The sequence below is a fragment of the Gopherus evgoodei genome, chromosome 1, assembly GCF_007399415.2.
Source record: "Gopherus evgoodei ecotype Sinaloan lineage chromosome 1, rGopEvg1_v1.p, whole genome shotgun sequence".
Classification (NCBI taxonomy): Eukaryota; Metazoa; Chordata; order Testudines; family Testudinidae; genus Gopherus; species Gopherus evgoodei.
The window spans coordinates 259,381,272-259,407,051 of record NC_044322.1 but is presented as its reverse complement, the minus strand read 5'-3'; the positions used below and the strand labels follow the sequence as shown (position 1 = coordinate 259,407,051).

The 25,780-nt window shown below is 43.7% G+C and overlaps 1 protein-coding gene across 2 annotated transcripts in view; it reads right to left on the bottom strand.

Annotated features, from left to right (window-relative positions):
* The window catches only part of BRAF (B-Raf proto-oncogene, serine/threonine kinase), a 131,670-nt gene that overhangs the window by 62,895 nt on the left and 42,995 nt on the right, over positions 1-25,780 (bottom strand). For both annotated transcript variants that reach the window (XM_030544009.1, XM_030544010.1), the window contains exon 3: positions 24,389-24,652. In XM_030544009.1, coding sequence (XP_030399869.1) covers positions 24,389-24,652 — 264 coding nt within the window. The remainder of the gene's footprint in view (positions 1-24,388; positions 24,653-25,780) is intronic.

Sequence of the window (25,780 nt, the reverse complement as noted above, 5' to 3'; positions counted from 1 at the left end):
AGTTTCTGCTGAGGACATCGGCAATCATGTTCCAGTAGGTAAGCTGCTATCAAAAGAATATGGCGTGTGATGCACCATTCTCAAAAGTGTATAGCTTTCACACACACAGCAGGCTCAAGATCTTGTCCCCCCCTTGTTTGTTTATGTAGAAGACTGTGGTGGTGGTGTTGTCTGACATGACAAAAACATATCGGTTCTAGATAGCTGACAGGATCACCTGGCAAGCATTGCATACTGCTCGGAGTTACAATATGTTTATGTGCATTTGGCCTCTCGTGTTGTCCAGGTGCCTTGTGTCATGCGGTCACCCATGTGGGCACCCCAGCCCGTGAGGAATGCGTCCATTATGGTAGTCACAGTGAGCAAGAATGGAAGGAAGGTCATCCTCAAGCAGACTTGTAGCAGGTTCATTCACCACTGGAGAGAGGAGAGAACTTCTGGTAGCATGTGGAGCAGAGTATGCATGGGTTGATGCATGGGGGAGTAGACTCTTTCCTGCCAGAGCTGAAGACACCATAGGTGTAGGCGAGTGAAGGCCATGACATATGTGCAGGCCGCCATGTGTCCCAAGACAGAGGCAGATTTTGGCCAAAACCAAAGGGTTGAAAGACATCAAAAGGTGATTAGTTCCCTCGTTGTCTGGAATCTTCCTTGGTAGATAAACTCGGGTGGAAGTCGCGTCTATGCAAGCTCCTATGAATTCCAGGGATTGTGTAGGGTTTAAAGTTGATTTTTCTACGTTTACGTTGACTTCCAAGGAGGAGAGGAGTAGAAGCAGTTGGGACGTTGATTCTGGGCCTCTTGTTTGGACCATCATGCTATCAGTCAGTCATTCAGATATGGAAAAACAAGGATTCCTTGATGTCTGAGATGGGCTGCCACCACCGAGAAAACTTTTGTGACTATTCGCGGGACAGTGGGGAGTCCAAACAGTAGGACCCTGTATCGAAGATGCTGAGGCCCCATCCCACTCCAACCTCAGGAACTTTCTGTGTGTTGGGTGTATATTGTTATGGAATTAGGCATCTCGCATATGGAGATCTGTAAACGATATGCCTTTTTCTAATGAGGGATTGATTGGTGCGAGAATGATGATGCAAAATTTTGGTTTGGAAAATCAAGCAGTTGAGGCATCGGACATCCAATATCGGTCTCCATCCTCCAGTCTTTGTGGGGACTAGGAAGTAGCTTGAATAAAGCCCTGTTCCCTGAAAGGAGTCTGGGATTAGCTCCACAGCTCCCCTCTGCAATAGGGAGTCGACCTAAAGTTGGAGTAGATCATCACATGGGTGTTCTATGCATGTGAATCGAGGAAGAGAGCAAGATGCGGGTGTCGCTGTAAACTCTATGATGTAGCCACTCTGGATAATATCTAGGATCCACTGCGCACTGTTATAGCTTTCCATGTTAACAGAAAGAGTTTGAGGCGACCCCTGAAGGGGGTAGACAAAATGAGCATCGGTGTATGGAGTGGTTGACCGCTTTCTAAAGACACTCAGAAAAACCACTTTTGTGATGTTTGGAGGTGTTGCATTGATGGGGTCTATGAATCTTAGGATGCTTTTGAGGAGGCTCACAGGTGCATTGGTGGTATAGCTGTGGGACCCTGTAACAATATGACTGGGGCTGGCGGCAGAATTTCCTCTTGAGTGCTGGTGTGAAGATACTGAGAAACCTTAAAGATAACAAGAGATCTTCTGATTGAAGAGAAGTGATTTGTCGAATGAGAAGTCTTCTGTAATGTTTTGCAACTCCCTGAGAAGCCAAAGGAGTGCTACCAGGATTCCCTTCTCCTGAAAATCCTCATTGCCAGGACATGGGAAGGCATGTCTGTGAAGTCCACTGCAGCCTGTACCATTAACCTGGCAAAAAAATTTCCTTCCTGCAAAACTGCCTGGAATTGGTTGCAATCTTGCAAGTGTAGCTTGTCTGTGAACTCAGCCAATCAGCCAAATATGATTTTGTTAACTTTGGGAATCAGGGCTAAGTAATTTGACACACAAAATTGGAGTCCTACCCAGAAGATCTTTCTGCCCATGAGGTCTAGGCTTTTACCCTCTCTATCGGATGGGGTGGTGTGGGGGTGTTTGTTGCTTCGAACACTCTGAAGTTGCCTCGATAACCAATGAGTTCGGTGGAGAATGAAAGAACAGGAACTCGGGCCTTTTGGTGTGGACATAGAATCTCTTCTCAGACTCTTCTAGGATGGGTGCACACGTGGCCAAGGTATGCCATACAGTGCATGCTGGTGGAAGATGGCATCGTTAATTGGTAGGGCCACCTTTGCTGGTACTGAAGTATACAAGATGTCAAGCAGCTAGTGTTGACTGCCTTGTACCTCCTCTCAGGAAATTTCCAGGGTATTGGCTATTCTCTGCAGCAATTCCTGGAACTGTCTATAGTTGTCCAGTGGGGAGGAGGGGCTGAACAGGTGGCTATGTCTGGAGAAGATGAGGGACGTCTCTCCGGAATTGTTGGTACCATAAGAATCAGGTTAATCAGTGTGTCATCCAACGCTATGTTGGAATGCTTACCTAACAAGAGTTGTGATGATGAAGTGGGGGAGTCCTCCTGATCCAAGTGGGATCATTTGAGGTTGTATATGGGGGCCACAAGCTGCAGTATGGCCAGCTCGGTTTACCCTACTGTTGCATAGCCTCTGACCATGGTACTGGATACCAACTCTGCAGGTAAGGCAAGGTGGGGAACTGACACAGTGCCATCAGAGCCTTCTAGCACTTGTGCTTCCAGAATGGGAGCGGTGGACCATGTCGGACAGCCATAGCGTCTGAATCAGAAGAGTCAGAAACCTCACCAAAAGGCTGTGCGGTCGGACCCACCAGAACAGTATGCTGCAGGAATATAGTGAGGGAAGGGTCCCTTTGACTGCTGATTGGATCAAGGATCATGGAGACTGTAGTCTCTCTAGTCTGAATAACTTGTGGGAACCCAAGGTGCTTCTGAGTCTCCCGGGGGTTCATGGTATCCGTTCTGCTGGAGGAGTCAGTATCGGGAACTGTATCTGTCTGGAGACCGATTGTTCTAGAAATGCTGGCGGAGTCGACAAGTCCATAGTCAGTACTGACGGATCTGGCAATCGGTGCAGCCATTTCTCGGTCTTGTGAGACTTAGAATGTGTGGTTCCTTCGTGGACAGAATCCATGGATGGTGCAGAGTCCTTCTTAGACTTGGAGGAAGACTTATTGCCATGCTTATGGGCATGCTTCCTTGGTTTGGCTCCAATGCAGGGTCCCTAGCAAGAGTATTCATGGAGTCTGATGGAGGCTCTGCAGTAGGGGGTGTTCTTCACCTGTTCAGGCTGATGTATGGTGGGGTTACAGGACAGGATCTGATGCCAGTCCCATGGCAACTTCCATAAGGTGTTTCCTGAGGTGGAGAGTCCAGTTCTCCCAAGTACGGGCAGGAAAGGAAAGGCAGATATTGCACCCAGACATGATGTGGGCTTCCCCATGCAGCACAAACAGCACTGGTGCTCGTCACTGAGGAAAACAAGCAAGGGCAGTACGCACAGTTTTTGAGCCCCTGTATCTTCAGTATAATCCAGTACCCAGGCCCAGGTACGGGGTGGGGGGAAGCGTTACAGTTTGGTGGGAAGCACCACCAAAGCCAAGTCCTACATCAGATACGAAAAGGAAGAATTGAACAGAAAACAAAAACAAAATAAAAACATTCCAGAACAACAAATCTAAGCTATGAACAGTACTAAGGATAGTTCTGAAAAGTTTTGGAAAGTATGTTACAAGAACGAGAGGAGTAGACGCTCCAACTCAGACCATGCAGTGGTGAGAAGGAACTGGAGATGCTGGCAGCCACCTGTGTCCTTTATCACCTCGGGTGAGACCACAAGGCACCCCAGGACACATGTGTGGACCGCCAAACAGTACTACTTTCAAGAGTTCCAGCACCAGGCACATGGTGCATGCACATAGCCCTCAGTGGAATAAAATAAGGACCAAGACTCCAAGAAGAATCAAAATTTCTACTAGTATTCACTCCAAGAGAGAGAAGTTATAATGCCAGCCACTGTCAGCTGTACAGTCTTCCTCCAATCCTCAGGAGTGAGCTGCTGGCTCATTTCTTTCTCCCAATTTAACTTTATTGTGTCAATGTTGATCTGAAGTTCTGTAGAAAAAAGTGAATGCAGTTTGGCTATTTCTTTTTCTTTTTTTTTTTTTTTTTTTTTTTACCAGAGATATAACTATCTCGTCATTTCAAAGTATTTCTAAATCTGATAAGGTTCAACAAGGACAAGTGCTTGACAGAGTCCTGCACTTAGGACGGAAGAATACCAGGCACTGTTACAGGCTGGGGACCGACTGGCTAAGTGGCAGTTCAGCAAAAAAAGACCTGGGGATTACAGTGGATGAAAAGCTGGATATGAGTCAACAATGTGCCTTTGTTGCTAAGAAGGCTAATGGCACATGGGGCTACATTAGTAGGGGCATTGCCAGCAGATCGAGGCACTGGTGAGGTCACATCTGGAGTACTGCATCCAGTTTTGGGCCCCCCACTACAGAAAGGATGTGGACAAATTGGAGAGAATCCAGCAGAGCGCAACAGAAATGATTAGGAGGCTGGGGCACATGACTTACGAGGAAAGGCGGAGGAAACCTGGCTTCTAAAGTCTGCAGAAGAAAAGAGTAAGGGGAGATTTGATAGCAGCCTTCAACTACGTGAAGGAGGGGTTCCAAAGAGGATGGAGCTAAACTATTCTCAGTGGTGACAGATGACAGAACAAGGAGTAATGGTCTCAAGTTGCATTGGGAAGGTCTAGGTTGGATATTAGGAAAAACTATTTCACTGAGGGTGGCGAAGCACTGGACTGGGTTACCTAGGGAGGTGATTGAATCTCCATCCTTATAGGTTTTTAAGGCCCAGCTTGACAAAGCCCTGGCTGGGATGATTTAGTTAGGGTCGGTCCTGCTTTGAGCAGGGGGTTGGACTAGATGACTTGTTGAGGTCTCTTCCAACCCTAATCTTCTACGATTCTATTATATTTTTAAATACAAGGCCTGTTTTTCTAAATTTATATTTCTCATGAAATTGTATGAAAAATGTTAGCTCAGTTTTGTCAAATTTTATATATTTTAGTACCGTACATCTTGTGGAATTAGTTATATCTGGGATATTATAAGTGGTGGAGTCTATTTTGAAATATCACTAGGAAGTACTAGTTAGTCATACCTTGCCAAATTTTCAACACATGGGAAAGCCATGGATTCTCTCCTGTAAAATGGTGTGACACTAACATTTATTAGTCATACAAAATTCAGCTCATACTAGACCAGGTGTTTGTCTTTGGGGAAGGTGGGGGGATAGGAAAGGTATTGCTTAAAGTAACTACTTCTGCCTTCAAAACTTTCAGCTGTTTTCTTGCTAAAACCCCAAATCTGAGATCCAGTGGGCATTTATTTCTTATCCAGAGCTGTTCACAGGACATTTAGCCAATCATCTGTTAACAGCGGTGCAGGGTAAAATTGACTGCTCCCTGTTAAAAGAAAAAGTAAGGGTTTTGAACACTATGTGAAACACAGGAAACCTATAGAAATGTCCTCCATAAAATTAGAAGGAAGGCAGCTTTTCCCCATTGGATCTTGGGGTCGGCCTTTATGTTCTAACCTCCAGCAAAAGCACCAGTTTAAGAAAATAAAAATTCTTAAAACAGCATCAATGTTCACAAAAAGAGTATGGGGGAATTGTTCCACTGTAGTGACACAAACCCTCTTCCAAGGCAAAGCTGAATAGAACTGATCTGCTTTGCAAGATTTAACATTCTATTAATCATGCTTCTGAGCTATTTATAGATAGTGGAATCAATTACTAGCGATGGTTATTCCACATCGTCATCATGAAGCAGTCATTTGTTTAATAGAAGGGAATATTTTATGGTGCCAAAGGTGTAGGAAAACCCAGGAGTAGTTTAGTATAATAGAATGGTGTTAGAGTCCTATAAGAGCAAAGCATACCACAGGCCCGTCACGTCTGGAACTGATTGCTGATAGCTGCCATGTCTTCATGTCATTCATTCTGCAAACTAACATGCTATGGTTCGGGGGGGGGGAGGGTTGTTTATTTGTTTCGGTTGTTTTTTTATGGGGCGGGGGAAGGGGGTTGTTTTTAACCACAGCTGCACACATTCCAGATCTTCATTCAGCTGTCCCAATGATACTCAGGTCCATTCTGTGAGCCAATATCATAAGTAAGATCTCAGTACAGTAGGAGTAATTCATATTTTTCCCTCTCGTATGCATTACTGTGGATTTAACACCACTGAATGTCAGCTGCCATTCACATTACCCATTCACAGAGCCCAGTTAGGTGCCTCTCAAGGTGCTTTCCTCACAGTCTTCCCCAGATCTGAAGTACCTACATTTTGTGCCAAGTATACATTTAACTTTACTCCTCAGCTCCTTTTGAGAAATTAATAAATATGTTAACAGGTTTCAGAGTGGTAGCCATGTTAATCTACATCAGCAAAAACAACAAGGAGTCCTAGAGACCAAAGTGCCATTAGGACTCCTTTTTTTAAAAAAAAATATGTTAAATAAGTCTTATTGATCAACTGAGGCACCGCACAGCTAACCTTTTGCCATGATGAAAAATGACCATTTATTCATACTCTGAGTTATTTGAGTTTAGTCATCCAGCAATCTCATAACATTCCATCCACTGCCTTCTTCATTCTATTCGGCTTAACAGTAGCCATCACTTTACCCAGGGTTGATAGCAGTACCTCTTCAGTTCGTGCATGAAGATCACTCTTTTTTGGCAATACCACGCTGATACCATTTTCCAGTCTTTTGGCACCTGTGCTTTCACTCATATATTTCATTTAAGACTCTTGCTAGCTGCTCAATCAGAATTTTGACTGCTACCTTGAATACCTCTGCTTAAATTCTATCAACTCCAGGGGCTTTCCCGTTTGTAACCTTTGATAGCTGTTTTAATTTCATCAGATGTTAATGGTCCCTCTTCTATTTCTAACTTAGCTTTGGCATTTCTCTCAAACCTATGCAGCAATTATCCAGATAGATTAGGCTGTGAACAAATATTCACTCTTTGACAGATAATCAAAAATGCTACTGTTTGGCAAAAACCCACCTTAATCAACTTTAAGAAAGCATTCAATAGTGTTCACAGAGAGACCCTGTGAAATATGGCTAGAAGCTGTGGAATACCAGGCAAGCTGATCAACATCATAAGTCATTTATATGATGGAAGCAGACATGCAATCAGATCGGATACAGACTTGGCTGAGTGGTTCAATACTGTGACTGGAGTTAGACAAGAGTGCATGTTAATACCAATCCTCTGTGTTAGCAACAGACTGGGTGATAAAGCGGGCAACAAAAGGCATGTTGGTGGTGTACAATGGGTGTGCAGATATGAATTACACAACCTTGAGTTTGCTACCAACATTACTGTACTAAGTATAATGTAGAAAGGAATGATTTCACTTACATCAGAGGTAGAATAAGAAGCAGCAAAAATTGGATTGAAAATAAAAAACAGAAAACTAAGGTTATGAAGATAAGAAACTGCACAATAGATGCAAGAGTGTATACAGAAAAGAAATCAAACAGGTAGAAGTGTTCTATTATCTGGGGAGCGTGATGACATTTGAAGGTGGCTATGATAAAGTTATTCATACAAAATTAGGAAAAGCAAACACTACTTTTAGAAGGATGAACAACAACATCTGTTCATACAGAGGTCTCCATACCAAACTAAAGGCCAGATTATACGATGTGATTATACTTCGCATGCTACTGTACGGAGTAGAGAGGTGGCTAACAAAGAGAGAGTGGAGGCTGACCATCACAGATGGCTGAGGAAGGTATTACACATTTTATGGAAAGAAAATATCAAAGAAAGAAGTCTCAGGTGGCTGGGATATTTACACTATATGGAAAATGGCAAACATGTTAAGCAAGCATTCAATTGGGTACCCGAGGGAGGAAAGAAAAAGGGAAGAAGGCCAAGGAAGAACTGTCAGAAGTCAGTAACATAAGATATTGAATGAACTGGTATCACTTGGGAAGAATTACTACAACTAGTGAGCAACTATTATCGATGGAAGAACTGGATTGCCCAATGTGTAAGAAGTACAGGAACTCCTAAGGGACTAAGGAGAAACCTGGATAGATTGACAGTATAAGTTCTATTGAAGGATTAGTGCAGCAAGATCAATAAATTTATCTGGAACTTACTGGTGCATTTTACCCAATATGTTCACATTATATGTATCATGTAAATTATAACCAACAGTATTCAGATCCGTTTTGTAAGTCTTCATTGCCACAGACTGCACAAGAACTCCAATTTCAATATTTGATTGATAAATGTGTGGGTAGTTGTAATTGGATTAATCCCATTAGGTTCTGCCAGTCAAAAAGAAGGTGAGTAGTGGTAAGAAACTAATTTATTCAACTGTCTGAAACTTCCAAGAAGGAAGAGTTCCTCACACTTGACAGGTGAAACCAGTAGGACTACTTGAATGCCTGTAGAAACTCAATGGTTACAGTTTGCAAACTTTGAGGCGTATCAAACTCAGAACACAGACTGCAGAAAGCAAAATGCAAATTTAGAGGCAAAGTAGGACAAATATATTATGGATAACTTAATTTCCTAAAGCTTGCTCAAAGAAATTTAGGAACAGAATAGCAGAAAGGATCCAACTATGTACTGCATAAAATTAGCCTACTATGTCAATCACTTAGGTACTAGCAAAAAGCAAGATCTGGTTCTCCCAGTTTTCACACCCCCAGGGAAGAGGAGCAAATCAAATGGTCCTTCTACTGTAATTAGAGGGTTGGTGTTCTAATTTACAGACAGGTATGACAAAAGTCAGAACTCTGAGGTTATGTCTACATCTACAATTTTGCAGCGCTGGTTGTTACAGCTGTATTAGTACAGCTGTATAGGGCCAGCGCTGCAGAGTGGTCACACTTACAGCAACCAGCGCTGCAAGTGGTGTTAGATGTGGCCACACTGCAGCGCTGTTGGGCGGCTTCAAGGGGGGTTAGGGGAACGCGAGAGCAAACCGCGGGGAAGCAGGTCTCCTTCCCCGCGGTTTGCTCCAGTGTTCCCCGAACACACGCCCCCCCCAAGCAGGTCTCCTTCCCCGCGGTTTGTTCTCGCGTTCCCCGAACCCCCGTGCAAGCAGGTCTCCTTCCCAGCGGTTTGCTGTCGCGTTCCCCGAACCCCCGTGCAAGCAGGTCTCCTTCCCAGCGGTTTGCTCCGGTGTTCCCCGAACCCCCCTGCAAGCAGGTCTCCTTCCCAGCGGTGTGCTGTCGCGTTCCCCGAACCCCCGTGCAAGCAGGTCTCCTTCCCAGCGGTTTGCTCCGGTGTTCCCCGAACCCCCCTGCAAGCAGGTCTCCTTCCCAGCGGTTTGCTCCGGTGTTTTTTGAACCCCCGTGCAAGTAGATCTCCTTCCCCGCGGTGTGCTGTCGCGTTCCCCGAACCCCCCTGCAAACCGCGGGGAAGGAGACCTGCTTCCCCACGGTTTGCTCTCGCGTCCCCCGAACCCCCCTGCAAACCGCGGGGAAGGAGATCTGCTTGCACGGGGGTTAGGGGAACGCGAGAGCAAACCGCGGGGAAGGAGACCTGCTTCCCCGCGGTTTGCTCTCGCGTTCCCCGAACCCCCCTGCAAACCGCGGGGAAGGAGACCTGCTTGATTACCAGAGAGGCTTCCTCTGGTATGCTGGGATACCTGTTTATTCCACGGAGGTCAAGAAAAATGCTGGTGAGTGTTTACACCTGATCACCAGCGCTGGATCCTCTACACCCGAGTTTCAACGGGTGTACGGCCAGCGCTGCAAACAGGGAGTTGCAGCGCTGGTGATGCCCTGCAGATGTGTACACCTCCTAAGTTGCAGCGCTATAACTCCCTCACCAGCGCTGCAACTTTGTGGCGTAGACAAGGCCTGAGTAACAAACACTGTTGTCCCTGTGCAGAACAGCACTCACACTCCTATTTAGTTTTCTGAATTACTAAATGCCTTAGGGATAAAAGAAAAGTCTAGGAAACAGTCTCATGTTGCCTGGTATTTTGTATATATTGCATTGCCTTTGTTGCTGTGATTAACTTGTGTTATTTTAAATACAGAAACCCGTGATATTTATATACACACAAAATGGTGGTGTGTTAAAAGTTTTATGGGTGTAAGTGTGCAATGATTACTATGCAGATCATCTACAACAAGTACCATGAGAAACCACACTAATCTGTGATTAACAGAAAGCTTTTCTGTATCAACATATGGTCAGCAAAATCTAAGCTTTCATTACAAAAAAGTTTCTATTCCTTACAGTTGAAGAAAATTTTCCAAACATAAACTGAATGTAAATGGAGGTAGTTCTGTCCTAAATCTGCAGATAGACAGTCCAAGTGACTCTGATTCTCATAAGCTTTTCCCAAGCAGAAGAGTGAAAACTATAGGCAGTAGCAAGGGCGGGAGGCACTGGAGCTACTTGTTAGAGAGAACCATGTAGCAAAGTGGGGAAGGTAGAACTTAGACATCCAAGTATCCTTGCAGAAGCCAAGAAAATAAAACAGGGATCAGCAATCTTTCAGAAGTGCTGTGCTGAGTCTGCATTTATTCACTCTAATTTAAGGTTTCGCGTGCCAGTAATACCTTTTAATGTTTTTAGAAGGTCTGTTTCTCTAAGTCTATAATATACAACTAAGCTATTGTTGTATGTAAAGTAAATAAGGGTTCTAAAATGTTTAAGAAGCTTCATTTAAAATTAAATTAAAATGCAGATCTCCCCAGACTGGTGGCCAGGACTCTGGCAGTGTGAGTGCTACTGAAAATCAGCTCGCGTGCTGCCTTTGGCACATGTGCCGTAGGCTGCTTACCCCTGGAATAAAAGGAGGAATATAAGGCAGAAATGGTGTGAGAAAAATTGTTCCGTCCCCCTTCCAGTAGCCAAAGGAGGCTGGGGCAAAGGAAACAGACTTCAAATTCAGACAAAAAGCAATAAGGGGGGGGAAAAACTGGAGGTCTCAAGTAAGTTTCAGAGATACCACTGCTGGTTCGAAATGTAGCAGCCTCACCCATTTCCAGCAGCTTGAAGCTGGCAGGAGGAGGGGGAAGCAGTTGGATTTGACAATAGGGCCTTCGGTCTTTCATTTCATTCTGAGGCTAGGAACATTGATCTGTCCCGAAGTGTCTACCACTGAAGTCAGCAGGAGTCCTTCCACTGTCTTCACTGATTTATGGATCAGGCTCAAGTTGTCTGGTAAATTTTCCAGGCCCCAGGAATGGATCCCTCAAGGGCTATAAGTGTTAGAATGGAGGTGGACAGAGTTGAAAGAAATTGATGGCATGAATTAGAAGAGGCACGGTGCATATTCCATAAACAAAATCTATCTGAAAGGGATTAAGTTTAGTTAAGTGCAAAATCTGCCTCCCAATGCAAAATGATAAAAGCAAAAATCCGCTAAATTACAGGACATCTCTTAACCATACAGTGTATTTCCACCGATGGTGACTGACTCCTTTTTTTTCCCGACAAGGAACCTTCTTCATCCTGCAGCCCAACACACCTTAACCTTCCCAGCAGCATAATACAAAACTTCAGTAAGCAAATGTTCAGCTTTAACACGCACACACATTAACCATCTGATGGGTCACTCTAAAGGTATGTCTATAGCTCAAGCGAAGGTGTGACTAACACACACAGGCATACCCATTCTAGCTTTAATCTAGATAGCGTGAGTAACAGTAGGATAGATGTGGTGGCATGAACTACCAACCCATGTACATACTCTGGCTCCCCAGGTGGCTTAAACTCTGGTCACTAGTCCATGCCACCTTGCCTATGCTATAGTATTGTTACCTGGGCTAGTTAGATCAAAGCTAGCAGGGATATGCCTACCCCTGCTATAATTACACTTTAAAGTGGTGTGGAGACATACTCAAGAATCCTAGAGAAAGTATAAGGTCACCACCAAAGTCTTGTCTTAGGTGAGGAGACTAATATTAATATGTAGCATTACCTTATCTGCTGTAAAAGCAGCAAAGAATCCTGTGGCACCTGATAGACTAACAGATGTTTTGGAGCATGAGCTTTCATGGGTGAATACCCACTTCGTCAGATGCATGTAGTGGAAATTTCCAGGGGCAGGTATATATATGCAAGCAAGCTAGAGATAACGAGGATAGTTTAATCAGGGAGCATGAGGCCCTGTTCTAGCAGTTGAGGTATGAAAACCAAGGGAGGAGAAACTGGTTTTGTAGTTGGCAAGCCATTTACAGTCTTTGTTTAATCCTGAGCTGATGGTGTCAAATTTGCAGATGAACTGAAGCTCAGCAGTTTCTCTTTGAAGTCTGGTCCCAAAGTTTTTTTGCTGCAGGATGGCCACCTTAAGGTCTGCTATAGTGTGGCCAGGGAGGTTGAAGTGTTCTCCTACAGGTTTTTGTATATTGCCATTTCTAATATCTGATTTGTGTCCATTTACCCTTTTCTGTAGAGATTGTCCAGTTTGGCCGATGTACATAGCAGAGGGGCATTGCTGGCATATATTACATTGGTGGACGTGTAGGTGAATGAACCGGTGATGGTGTGGCTGATCTGGTTAGGTCCTGTGATGGTGTCGCTGGTGTAGATATGTGGGCAGAGTTGGCATCGAGGTTTGTTGCATGGATTGGTTCCTGAGCTAGAGTTACTATGGTGCGGTGTGCAGTTGCTGGTGAGAGTGTTTCAGGTTGGCAGGTTGTCTGTGGGCACGGACTGGCCTGCCACCCAAGGCTGTGAAAGTGTGGGATCGTTGTCCAGGATGGGTTGTAGATCTCTGATGATGCATTGGAGGGGTTTTAGCTGGGGACTGTATGTGATGGCCAGTGGAGTCCTGTTGGTTTCTTTCTTGGGTTTGTCTTGAAGTAGGAGGCTTCTGGGTACACGCCTGGCTCTGTTGATCTGTTTCCTTATTTCCTTGTGTGGGTATTGTAGTTTTGAGAGTGCTTGGTGGAGATTTTGTAGGTGTTGGTCTCTGTCTGAGGGGTTAGAGCAGGTACGGTTGTACCTCAGTGCTTGGCTGTAGACAATGGATCGTGTGATGTGCCCGGAATGGAAGCTGGAGGCATGAAGGTAGACATAGCGGTCGGTAGGTTTTCAGTATAGGGTGGTGTTAATGTGACCATTGCTTATTTGCACCGTGGTGTCTAGGAAGTGGACCTCCCGTGTAGATTGGTCCAGGCTGAGGCTGAGGGTGGGGTGGAAGCTGTTGAAATCGTGGTGGAATTTTTCCCAGAGTCTCCTTCCCATGGGTCCAGATGATGAAGATGTCATCAGTGTAGAGAAGGGGCATGAGTGCCTACCTTCTTGCCTCCAGCTTCCATCCCGGGCACATCACACGATCCATTGTCTACAGCCAAGCACTGAGGTACAACCGTACCTGCTCTAACCCCTCAGACAGAGACCAACACCTACAAAATCTCCACCAAGCACTCTCAAAACTACAATACCCGCACAAGGAAATAAGGAAACAGATCAACAGAGCCAGACGTGTACCCAGAAGCCTCCTACTGCAAGACAAACCCAAGAAAGAAACCAACAAGACTCCACTGGCCATCACATACAGTCCCCAGCTAAAACCCCTCCAACGCATCATCAGAGATCTACAATCCATCCTGGACAACGATCCCACACTTTCACAGGCCTTGGGTGGCAGGCCAGTCCGTGCCCACAGACAACCTGCCAACCTGAAACATATTCTCACCAGTAACTGCACACCGCACCATAGTAACTCTAGCTCAGGAACCAATCCACGCAACAAACCTCGATGCCAACTCTGCCCACATATCTACACCAGCGACACCATCACAGGACCTAACCAGATCAGCCACACCATCACCGGTTCATTCACCTGCACGTCCACCAATGTAATATACGCCATCATATGCCAGCAATGCCCCTCTGCTATGTACATTGGCCAAACTGGACAGTCTCTACGGAAAAGGATAAATGCACACAAATCAGATATTAGAAATGGCAATATACAAAAACCTGTAGGAGAACACTTCAACCTCCCTGGCCACACTATAGCAGACCTTAAGGTGGCCATCCTGCAGCAAAAAAACTTTGGGACCAGACTTCAAAGAGAAACTGCTGAGCTTCAGTTCATCTGCAAATTTGACACCATCAGCTCAGGATTAAACAAAGACTGTGAATGGTTTGCCAACCACAAAACCAGTTTCTCCTCCCTTGGTTTTCATACCTCAACTGCTAGAACAGGGCCTCATCCTCCCTGATTGAATTAACCTCGTTATCTCTAGCTTGCTTGCATATATATACCTGCCCCTGGAAATTTCCACTACACGCATCTGATGAACTGGGTATTCACCCATGAAAGCTCATGCTCCAAAATGTCTGTTAGTCTATAAGGTGCCACAGGATTCTTTGCTGCTTTTACAGATCCAGACTAACACGGCTACTCCTCTGATACTTATCTGCTGGAGAATGAATCACAGAATCATACAATTGTAGGACTGGTAAGAACGTCAAGAAGTTATCTAGACCAATCCCCTACACTCATGGCAGGACTAAATATTATTAAGACCAGCATTTCTCAAACTAGGGTCTGTGGACCCCTAGGGGGTCCTTGAGGATACCCCAGGGGGTCCGCAGGCCCCGCTGATCAACTTCTCCCCCTCCCTCCCAGCGCCTCCTGCACGCTAAAAGTCTGGTGGCGCAGCGGGGCTAAGGCAGGCTCCCTATCTGCCCTAGCTCCGTGTCAATCCCGGAAGTGACCAGCATGTCCCTGGGGGAGGGGAGCAGGGGGTCTCTGCATGCTGCCCCCACCTTGAGCACTGACTCCCCAGCTCCCATTGGCCGGAAACTGCAGCCAATGGGAGAGGCAGAGTCAGTGCATGAAGGCAGGGGCAGCGTGCAGAGACCCCTTCCCCCATGACCCAGGAGCCGCTGCTAGAGAGATGTGCAGGTCTTTTTCAGGGCAGCCCAAGGTAAGCGCTGCCCAGCCAGAGCCTGCACCCCACACTGCCTCCCACATCCAATCCCCCTCCCAAAGCCTGCACACCCTCCTGCACCCCAAATCCCTGCCTGCCTCACCCTGGTGAAAGAGTGAGGGAGGGCCAGCAATGGAGGGAGGGTGTATGGACTGAGTGGGGGGCAGGGGAAGAGGCCTTGGTGAACGAGAGAGGGCAAGGGCTGAGGGGGGCTGGGGTTGGCAATCCCCCAAAAAATTTAAATCAAAATTGGAGTCCTCGGGTTGCTAAACTTTGAGAACCATTGATCTAGGTCATCCCTGACAGCTGTTTGTCTGATCTGCTCTTAAAAATCTTTATTGATTCAGATTCCACAACGTCCCTAGGCAATTTCTTCTAGTGCTTAACTACCCTGACAGAAAGTTTTTCCTAATGCCCAACCTACACCACCCTTGCTGCAGTTTAAGCCCATTGCCTCTTGTCCTATCCACAGAGGTTAAGAAAAACAATTTTTCTCCCATCTCCTTGTAACAACCTTTTATGTACTTGAAAACTGTTATGTACCCCTTCCGTCTCCTCTTCTCCAGATTAAACAAAACCAAATTTTTTCAATCTTCCCTCATAGGTAATCTTTTCTAGACCTTTAAATCATTTTTACTGCTCTTCTCTGGACTTTCTCGAATTTCTCCACGTCTTTCCTGAAATGTGATGCCCAGAACTGAACACAATACTCCAGTTAAGGCCTAATCAGCATGGAAGAATTACTTCTTCTGTCTTGTTTACAATACTTCTGCTAATACACTCCAGAATGGTATTTGCTTTTTTTTGCAACAGTGTTACACAGTTCACTCATATTTAGCTTGTGATATACTATGACCCCCAGATTCCTTTCCGCAGTACTCCTTGGTAGGCAGTAATTTCGTATTTTGTATGTGTGCAACTGACCGTTCCGTCCTAAGTGGAGTACTATGCATTTGTCCTTATTGAATTTCATCTTATTTACTTCAGACCATTTCTCCAGTTTGTCCAGATCATTTTGAATTTTAATTCTATCCTCCAAAGCACTTACAACCCCTCCCAGCTTGGTATCGTCCACAAACTGTGTAAATATCCTCTCTATGCCATTATCTAAATCATTCATGAAGATATTGAACAGAACCAGACCCAGAACTGATCCTTGCAGGACCCCACTCAATATGCCCTTCCAGCATGACTGTGAACCACTGATAATTACTCTCTGGAAATGGTTTTTGAACTAGTTATGCACCCACCTTATAGTAGGGTGACCAGATGTCCCGATTTATAGGGACAGTCCTGATATTTGGGCCTTTTTCTTATATATGTGCCTATTACCCCACACACACTGTCCCGATTTTTCATGCTTGCTATCTGGGCACCCTACCTTATAGTACAGAGGTGGACAAACTATGGCCCATGGGCCACATCCGGCCCACTGGACCCTCCTGCTTGGCCACTGAGCGACTAGCCGGGGAAGATGGCCAGCCCCCAGCCCCTCCCCTGCTGTTCACCCTCCCCCACAGCCTCAGCTCACCCTGATGCCGGTGCAGTACCCTGGGCAGTGGGTGCGAGTTACTGGGGCTGCGGCTGTAGCGCCGCCAGCCACCAGTGCTCCAGGCAACACTGTAAGGTAGCAGAGAGTGGGGGCGGGGTGTGGAAAGAGGGCAGAGGAGTTCAGGGAAGTGGGCAGGGGTGTTGATAGGGGTCAGGGGTGATCAGAGGACAGGGAACCAGGAGTTGGATGGGGCATGGGTCCCGGGGGGGCAATCAGGAAGGAGCAGGGGGGGTTGGATGGAGAGATGGGGGGCAGTCAGGGGACAGGGAGGAAGGGGTGGCCCTGGGGGGGCCATCAGGAATGAGAGGGAGGGTTGGATGGGGCAACGGGGGGCAGTCAGGGGACAGGGAGTGGGAGGGGAGGTGGATAGGGCAGGGGTACCAGGGGGCTGTCAGGGAACAGGGGGGTTGGATGGGGCAGGAGTCCCGGGGGGGAGGGGGCAGACAGGGGGGTGGGGTCTGGGCCACAACCCCCTCCCCTAACCAGCCCTCCATTCAATTTCCAATACCCGATGTGGCCCTCAGGCCAAAAAATTTGCCTGCCCTTGTTATAGTAGCTCCATCTAGATTGTATTTCCTTAGTTTGCTTATGAGAAAGTCATGTGAAACAGTATCAAAAGCCTTACTAAAGTCAAGATATATCGCATCTACCACTTCCCCCTCTCCACAAGGTTTATAACACTGTCAAAGAAAGTTATAAGGAAGCTTATTTTCCAGGTGTTTGCAAATTGATTGTTTAATTATTTGCTCCATTATCTTTCCAGATATTGAACTTAAGTTGACTGGTCTGTAATTCTCCAGTCATTTGCCTTTTTTATAGATTGGCACTATATTTTCCAGTCCTCTGGAATCTCTCCTGTTTTCCATAACTTTTCAAAGATAATTGCTAATGGCTTAGACAGCGCCTAACTCAGCTCCTTGAGTATTCTAGGATGTATTTCATCAGGCCCTGGTCACTTGAAAACATCTAACTTGTCAAAGTAATTTTTAACTTGTTCTTTCCTTATTTTAGCCTCTGATCCTACCTCATTTTCACTGGCATTCACTATGATAGATGTCCAAATGCTACTAACCATTTGTTGAAAACTGAAAAAGTCATTTAGTATTTCTATCATTTCCACATTTCCTCCTGTTGTTTTTCCCCCTCATTGAGTAATGGGCCTACCCTGCCCTTGGTCTTCCTCTTGCTTCTAATGTATTTGTAGAATGATCTGTTGTTACCCTTCATGTCTTTAGGTAGTTTAATCTCATTTTGTGCCTTGACCTTCCTAATTTTGTGCCTACATACCTGTGTTATTTGTGAATGTGATGAAAGAGAAGAGGGAAAATAATTGTCAATAACTTTAAATGCAACCTAACTTCTTCAAACCTGCATTCATCACTACCCAGCAATGAGTTTTAACTATAAAGTCTAAACAAGCCAGCCTTTTATTAGCAACAGTGTGGATTGGTTTAAATCAAAGGGATCTAAATCACCAATTTTAATAATGAATTAAGCCATTAGTTTTAATTGTGTTTTGCATTTGTACCTTAGATATTTCCCTATCATTGGTGAATAACCCTTAAAACACATTAATTTGCAACTAAGTATACCCTCTACATTAAATTTGGTGCTTCTTGTTAACCGGAGGATACAATATATTTATACACATTTACTTGAGCCAACATATATTTTAACTTATTTTTAGTCAGACTCTTACTTTTTTATTGCTAGAAAATGATGAACGATGCATTTCTTATTTACTACACAATTACTTTACTTGAGATGTGTTTCAAGTTCTATTTTCACAAAACAAACATTTTAATTTTTATTAAATTAAACTACTTTACCTATGCTGGAGACATAGGGAAAAACATCAACATGTGTTTTGCATTTAAAACTGATTTATTAAACAAAATAAATATTATCTGTAGTTAGTGAACTGAACTACAGTAATTGTTTCTAGTCATCATGTCCTTCAAGATTTTAGAACTAGATGATCTCATCTTTTCAGACTTAGTTTTGATTCAAAGATAGGAAGCAGAAAAACAAAAACTTTCCTTCTTTTTCAATTCCCAATTCGTTTCTTAACTTTGAAAGAACTAGCTGAATACTCTGTAACTAAATATATTCTCTCTACACTTGCAGAAAAGACTATTGCTATCAAAAGGTGGTTCAAGACTACAACAAACTCTGGTTCCAGGTGCTTAGCCACTGTCTTCCAGCAGCTAAGTGGTTTGACTTTAAAACTTAGCTGCAAACAAATACAAAAATAATAAGTAGTCAATGCAAATTATTTTAATAGATTGTAAGTTTGCACTGTAACATACGCTGTGTCACAACCGGGACATGGACAGTCAGACCTAATGATTGGACCAGGAGTCAGGTACTGGGAAGTCAGAGTACAAGATGAGACGAAGGGCAAACAGAGTCAAGTGTCAGGCAGGCTCAAGTTACCAGGAGATTGGGGTGAAGTACCAGGTTACAGACCGCAATCAAATAGCTAAGTTGAGGACAAACCAGGGTCGGCAGTCAGAGACTAGGGTCTATTGAAAGCAAAGTCTGGAGCAGAAATGGGAAGACAGTCTGTGTTGTTGCTCAGAGAGTTCCCCTTCTCAGCTTCCTGGTTTATATACTGGTATTTGCCAATCAAGGGGTTGCAAAAGGGACTTCCACTCCAGGCCTGCTGTACTTCCTGCTGAGGCCAGCCTCATAGGGACCTCCCACAGAAGCCCAGCCTAAGCCTCCTGTGGCTGTGTAGGAGTCAGCAGCTTCGAACCCTCAGGGTCCCAGGTTCCAACCCTGTAGTTTCTAACAGGTTGCCACAAGTTTAAAATTAAATAGATTTTTTTAAAAAATTAAAGGATGCTTTTATTTAGTCATTGTTTTTCATCCACCTTAGTTAGCAAGACATTGGAGATAGATCAGAGAGGAAACTTTTCCTGTAGGTCCTATTTTAAATTAATTTGAACTCAAACTAACAGATATACTCTTAAAACCCAACAAAGTTCAATCTTTACTCACAACGTACTGTAAGTTTGGAGAATATACATTGTATTCTTCATGCAAAATAAAGAGATTGCACCCTTGCACTGAAGAGCCTTAAAGGCATTACCATGCCTGTAATGCAATATTTTTTGGGGGGAGGCAGGCGGGCAATAGCAACATAGGAGAAAATGACAACAATAGGGACAGAGAAGGAACAACACTGAGAATAATGTAGGAAGTGACACTCTCTTTCCTATAAAGGATCACTGTGTAAAGAGTAAAGGCAGGTGGGGCCAATGATATAAACAAAAAAAAAAGTAATGAGGTCTAATTTAATAACATTCCATGGACTCTCTTGCCAGATTTCACTGGTACTTATTGAATAGTTTATTTAACAGAATACAAGTAGTGCACTACTATTTTATTCCTTCAAATTGCCAGGGGACCAGCTGTGGAGAGGAAGTGGCATTAGACATTCACAGTTTGTGTATGTGCTAAATCATTTTTTCAAGCTTTTGTTTCTATCAAACATTGAAGAGAAAAAGACACTGGCTTTTCCAATCCCCCTTTAAAAAAAAAGTAGATAATTGCACAAACTAATACTGATGGAAAGTTGTGAAGAAAAGCTGATTTCATTCACAATGTGCATTTGTTGGACTGACACCAGTACTAATATACGTTCAAGTACTAAATATTTCCCTAAATAGTTTCTCTATCATGTCATTATTTAAGGTACACTCTCTCAATACACTTCTCTAGGAAAAAATGCTTTACATCTATAGAAAGTTGTGAATCCCTGCTCTTCAAGTTACATAAAGGACTTATCTCTAGCTTTGGCATGCTGCAAAAAATGGGTCTTTAAAACTGTCATTGATCAACGTCTGAATAGGTGAAGCTAAATTCTAAATCCTTGCTTTTACCCGATACACATTTGAGGGGTAGCATGATATTCCTGTGGCAGCTTCTTTTTACTAAAATGACAGCCATTTGAAATTACTGAGAGGTTTGGAACATAAAATACTGTAAAATGTATAAATAGAAAAGAGTACAGATGACTAGGCCAGGGCTGAAAAAATAAGTGTTTATTCCAGGGGTACATTAATAAAAGGGATTTATTCCATGACAGGCCTTGCTTTAGTTCAGTTTTGTGCACTCAAACACAGCATTAATTCCTAATATCAGCAATGTATGGGGGAAACAGGAAGAATTGAAAAAGGCTGTGAGAAAGGCTAATGCAGTCCTAGGATGCATCAGGCGAGGTATTTCCAGTAGACAGGGAAGTGTTAGTACTGTTATACAAGGCACTGGTGAGACCTCATCTGGAACAGTATGCAGAATTCTGGTCTTCTATGTTTAAGAAAGATGAATTCCAAGTGCAACAGGTGCAGAGAAGGGTTACTAGGAAGATCCAAGGAATGGAAAACCTATCTTATGAGAGGAGACTCAAAGAGCTTGGCTTATTTAGCCTAAGCTCAAGAAGGCTGAGGGGAGATAAGATAGCTCTCAGTAAATACATCAGAGGGATAAGTACCATGGAGGAAGAGGAGTTAAAGTTACGTGCCTATGTGAACACAAGAACAAATGGATATAAGCTGGTTATCAACAAGTTTAGGCTTGAAATTAAGTGAAAACTTCCAACCATCAGAGAAGTGAAGTTTTTGAACAGCCTTCCAAGGGTAGCAGTAGCAGCAAAAAACCTAACCGGCTTCAAGACTGAGCTTGATAAGTTTATGGAGGGGATGGTATGATGAGACTGCCTGCAATGGCATGTAGCTGATCTGTGACTGCTAGCGGCAAATATCTCCAACAGACATTGATGGGACACTAGATGGGAGAAGGCTTGAGTTACTACAGAGAATTCTGAGTCATCTGGCTGATAGGTCTTGGTCACATGGCTCAGGGTCTAACTGATCACCATATTTGGGGTCAGGAAGGAATTTTCCACCAGGTCAGACTGGCAGAGATCCTGGGGTTTTTTTTGCTTTCCTCTGCAGCATGAGGAACAGGTCACTTGCAGATTTAAACTAGTGTAAATGGTGGATTCTCTGTAACTTGAAGTCTTTATCATGATCTGAGAACTTCACAAATTCAGCCAGAGGTTACAGGTCTATTACAGGAGTGAGTGAGAGAGGGTCTGTGGCCTGCAATGTGCAGGAGGTCAGACTAGATGATCATGATTGTCCCTTCTGACCTTAAAGTCTAGGAGTCTGAGACTGGATCGGGATTTTGGATAACAAGATAAAACCTTTTGTATTCTGGCTCATGTATGCTGAAGTGACTAAAAGGCTTACTATCCAATAGGTGTTTGGTGATTTAAAATTTGAACTTCTAGTGTTTATCCAATTTCCAAGGAATATGTAAATCACAAGTCATATTCATAACTGACATCAACTGGCATCTTGTTGCTGCTTTCAGATGATGCATGCAGGACTGAACAGACATAAAGGCTGAACTACCTTCACCTTTAGAAAAGAACTGAGGTGGGTGAAGCTTATACTACAACTGTCTCTGTTGTATGTTCTGTAGATAAGAACTTAACTCACCAGAGTGATCAGTCCAGCAGCTCTCATGAACAGTAAATTCATTTTTATTGAAATGTCAAAGTAAACAAATACATTTATAAGTGCAACTGCTGAGTTGCCTAGAAAGTGTTGCTGAGCTGAATGGGTAACCACAGGCTAAGAGAGTGGGGCACAAGGGCAAGAATAGACTCAATGGACAAAGAAAATGTGATCAGCTGTTTATAACAGTACACAAATCAGCTCACTTCAAAGAGGTCTTGGTAACAGATTTATGACTCATCCCTCATTGATCATTATTTCCCATTTTCACTTTTGGCCAAGAAAGTGTACTCATCCAGTAAGGATGGTAATACTATATCATGAATAGTGGTCATTAACACACTGGGCTCTTTCTCAAAGTTTTCAAATACCAAATGCACACTTCCAGAGGTACTCAAACTTTTCCTTAGTATGGACTAAATCTTGGATATATTTTCTCATGAACCACCCAGTCATTACTCACCATTCTTATGGTAACTACAGCAACTGGAGTAAAGTATTTTTAAAAAATACTACCCACAGAATATCTTTTTTAGTTCTCCTTAATGCAACCAAGTTTCTTGTAGGTTTTTTTTTTTATTTTTTATTTAAGCATTAAACAGTCCATTTTAAAAAAGTTAAAAGCAGTTTCAGGTACAAAAGTGGTTCGAGTCCCCATGCCATTTTTAGTGGCTTCACAATTATGTTTTCCTATTTTTAAAGTGTTCCTCCACCAGTGGTGTGCAAAAGTCCCACAAAAGGGAGGAAAACTGACTACACACAAAACACTGTCAAAGGCAATAAACAGTTCAAAAAGTACAGAAAATATTTCTCTAATCTTGCAGTGTGTTTCCCAAATAGTAGGCCCCGACCTACCACAGGTGTCCACCCCCCACACTGGCTCTCACTTCCCCTGGGCAGCAGGCAGCAGTCTGAGGAGTGGGATCTGGACAGCAGCAGCAGCCTGAACCAGTGAGCAGACAGTCAGCAGCCTGAAAGAGATGGTGGCCATGGTCGGTCACAGGGAGAGAGTGGCCAGCTGAGGCTGCAGGAGGGGGCAGAACTGAGAGAGTGTGGGTAAGGGGGATGAAGGGAACCAACTGGAGTAATGGTGGGCCCCCCAAAAAGACAAAATGCAGTTGGGTGTGTCACCTTTGTAAAAAGTTTGAGAACTGCTGATTTAGGTGATACTTTTAACTATTAGAGAGACACGGTGGGTGAGGTAATATTTTTTATTGGACCAATTTCTGGTGAAAGAGAAGCTTCTGAGCTACAAGAACTCGAAAGCTTGTCTTTCACCAACAGAAGTTGGTCAAATAAAAGATATTGTCTCACCCGCTTGTGTCTCTAGTATCCTGGGACCGACACGGCTACAATGCTGCATACAACTTCTAACTATTTTAACTTTAAAAAAGTCAAACTTCTACCTGAAATTTAAGTTGACAACTGGCCCTTAATGAACTGTGTACATTTGTTCTGTACTTATTCTCCCCCGATCTGTTTTGTTTCTCTGTACTGCAGACACATGCTTCCCTGATGTCTGGCCCTCCTCTCCCTTGGAGATACAATCCAAGTACTTTTTTTCCCCTCCCTTGGACATTTCTCTAGCATGAGCAATTCCAGTTACATTAGCGGTCCAGGCAGCTACAGTCTCAGGATAGCCAGTTCCTCACCTACTACTTCTATGCAGCAATAGCCAAGTGGATGCAAAAAAGGCTGGCTCCACTATCTTGTTTCCTTCCTGCTCCCTTCCTGCTTTCACTGCTGCCAAGGCTGCTCTTGGTAATGAAGAGCCTGGAATGCCTTGTGGAAGTAACTGGAGGCAAAGAACCACCAGCACTGTGACCTCCATCTGTAAACCACCAGCAGTTCAGAGACCAGTCTGGAAACCAATGTGTTACCTGCAATATACGTTATATGGAAATATAACACTAATCTCCAATACCCAGAATAAATAAACAGTGAAACAATACTACTCAAAACTAAGTCTGGGAAATAGCTATGCTGACTATATTTGTTTCATTGACCCAGATTTAATTTTTCAAAACTATTCTAAGCATCCATTTTTGCATCTTGCCTGAAGTTAAAGTTTTGCTTCTTTTGTTGCACATAACAGAATCAATCTCCTCAGTGTTAACACTGTACAAAGCAGCATGTGTAGCCAAGTTGAAATAACCAACAGACTTTGGCAGAATACAAGAATTACATTACACTTTTTGCTTTCATACATCCACAGATACATTTTTTGGCTTTCAGGTTTGATTCAAAAACGTGGAAAGAGGGGGACAGATGCACAAAAAATTAAGGTTATGAGCATGTATGCAGGGCTGACTCACCACTGTCCTCTGTTTGTTGGGTAGGAAGACTCTAACAATAGGTTTTTGTGGAGACTTGGGATTATTCCGTGACATATCTGTGGGGTTCTGATAAACTGTAAGGGATGAAGGTGCTACAGAGAGGCTAGAGGAGGAAGATGAAGTAACTGTGTCTGTTGAAGCTGAGCTGGAGACAGAGAAATCAGTTCCATTCCCCATGGATTCCAGTAACTGCTGTTCCCTTTGTTGTAGAGCATCTAGCTTGCTGGTGTACTCTTCATAGGCCTGTAGAGGGGAAAAAATTATTTAAATTCAGTCAGGCATCTTGGATGCATACGCTGCATTGAGTGTGAATTTGTAGCCGTAACACTTTAGGCTGTAATTACAGAAGATTCAAGTTACGCAAAAGTAGGCCTGATAAGTTCTGGGACAGGAGATGGGGGGAAAAACCAACAGGAAATACAGGACATTGCTATTGATTTGTTAAGCCAAGCTGATACTGAACCAATACCTCATCTTTTGATGGGATATAAAAACCATCATGACTATCAACTCCAAATTATGCATCTGACGAAGTGGGTATTCACCCACGAAAGCTCACACTTCAAAACGTCTGTTAGTCTACAAGATGCCACAGGACTTTTTGCTATTTTTACAGATCCAGACTAACACGGGTACCCCTCTGATACTTAACTCCAAATTAAATGCTCTAAAGATACTGTCGTACCTAAAACAGGCAACTTAAATAATGCGCTTTAACAAAGTTTGCTGGTTACTTCACTGAACTATGCTACAAACTGGTTACTCCGTTCGAACCAAAACCAAACATATGCAGTGTAAGAATGAAGGGGGAAAGAGAAGTTTTCATCTCTAGTATACACCTTTTAGTATTTCATCATCATGGAGAAATATTAGCAACTTTTCAAGTTAGTAACTACAGGCCAGTTCCCCAAGACTAGTTGTGCACTAAATTAAACATGGTTCTCTCTTTTTTTAAAGTGTCAATTAAAAAAAAATTCTTATTTTCACTCTACATTGTTATGCCCCTTCAGGGGTTCATGAATAGCATGTCTTTGCCTCCTGTTTTGATCTCACATTTTTCATCATTGATGGCTGACAAGCTACCCTGTTTCCTCCTCCTCATCCCTCCCCACTTACATTATCAAGGATGCCAGTACAGCTCTTAAAAACACAGTTTTAGTTAGAAACTGCACTCAAGTTGAAGGGTTTTTCAGCAGGACAGACAATTGCCAAGACGTAAAACAATTTTTAAAAGATGGTATTTGGTAACTGTGTGACAAATTAAATATTTTGAATCCAGTGCATTTCCACCAGATAATTAAAGCTGGCTCAAAATTTGAATCCAAAACTATGTGACAGTGTCCCTTAGTTGAAAAACAGCACACTATCCTT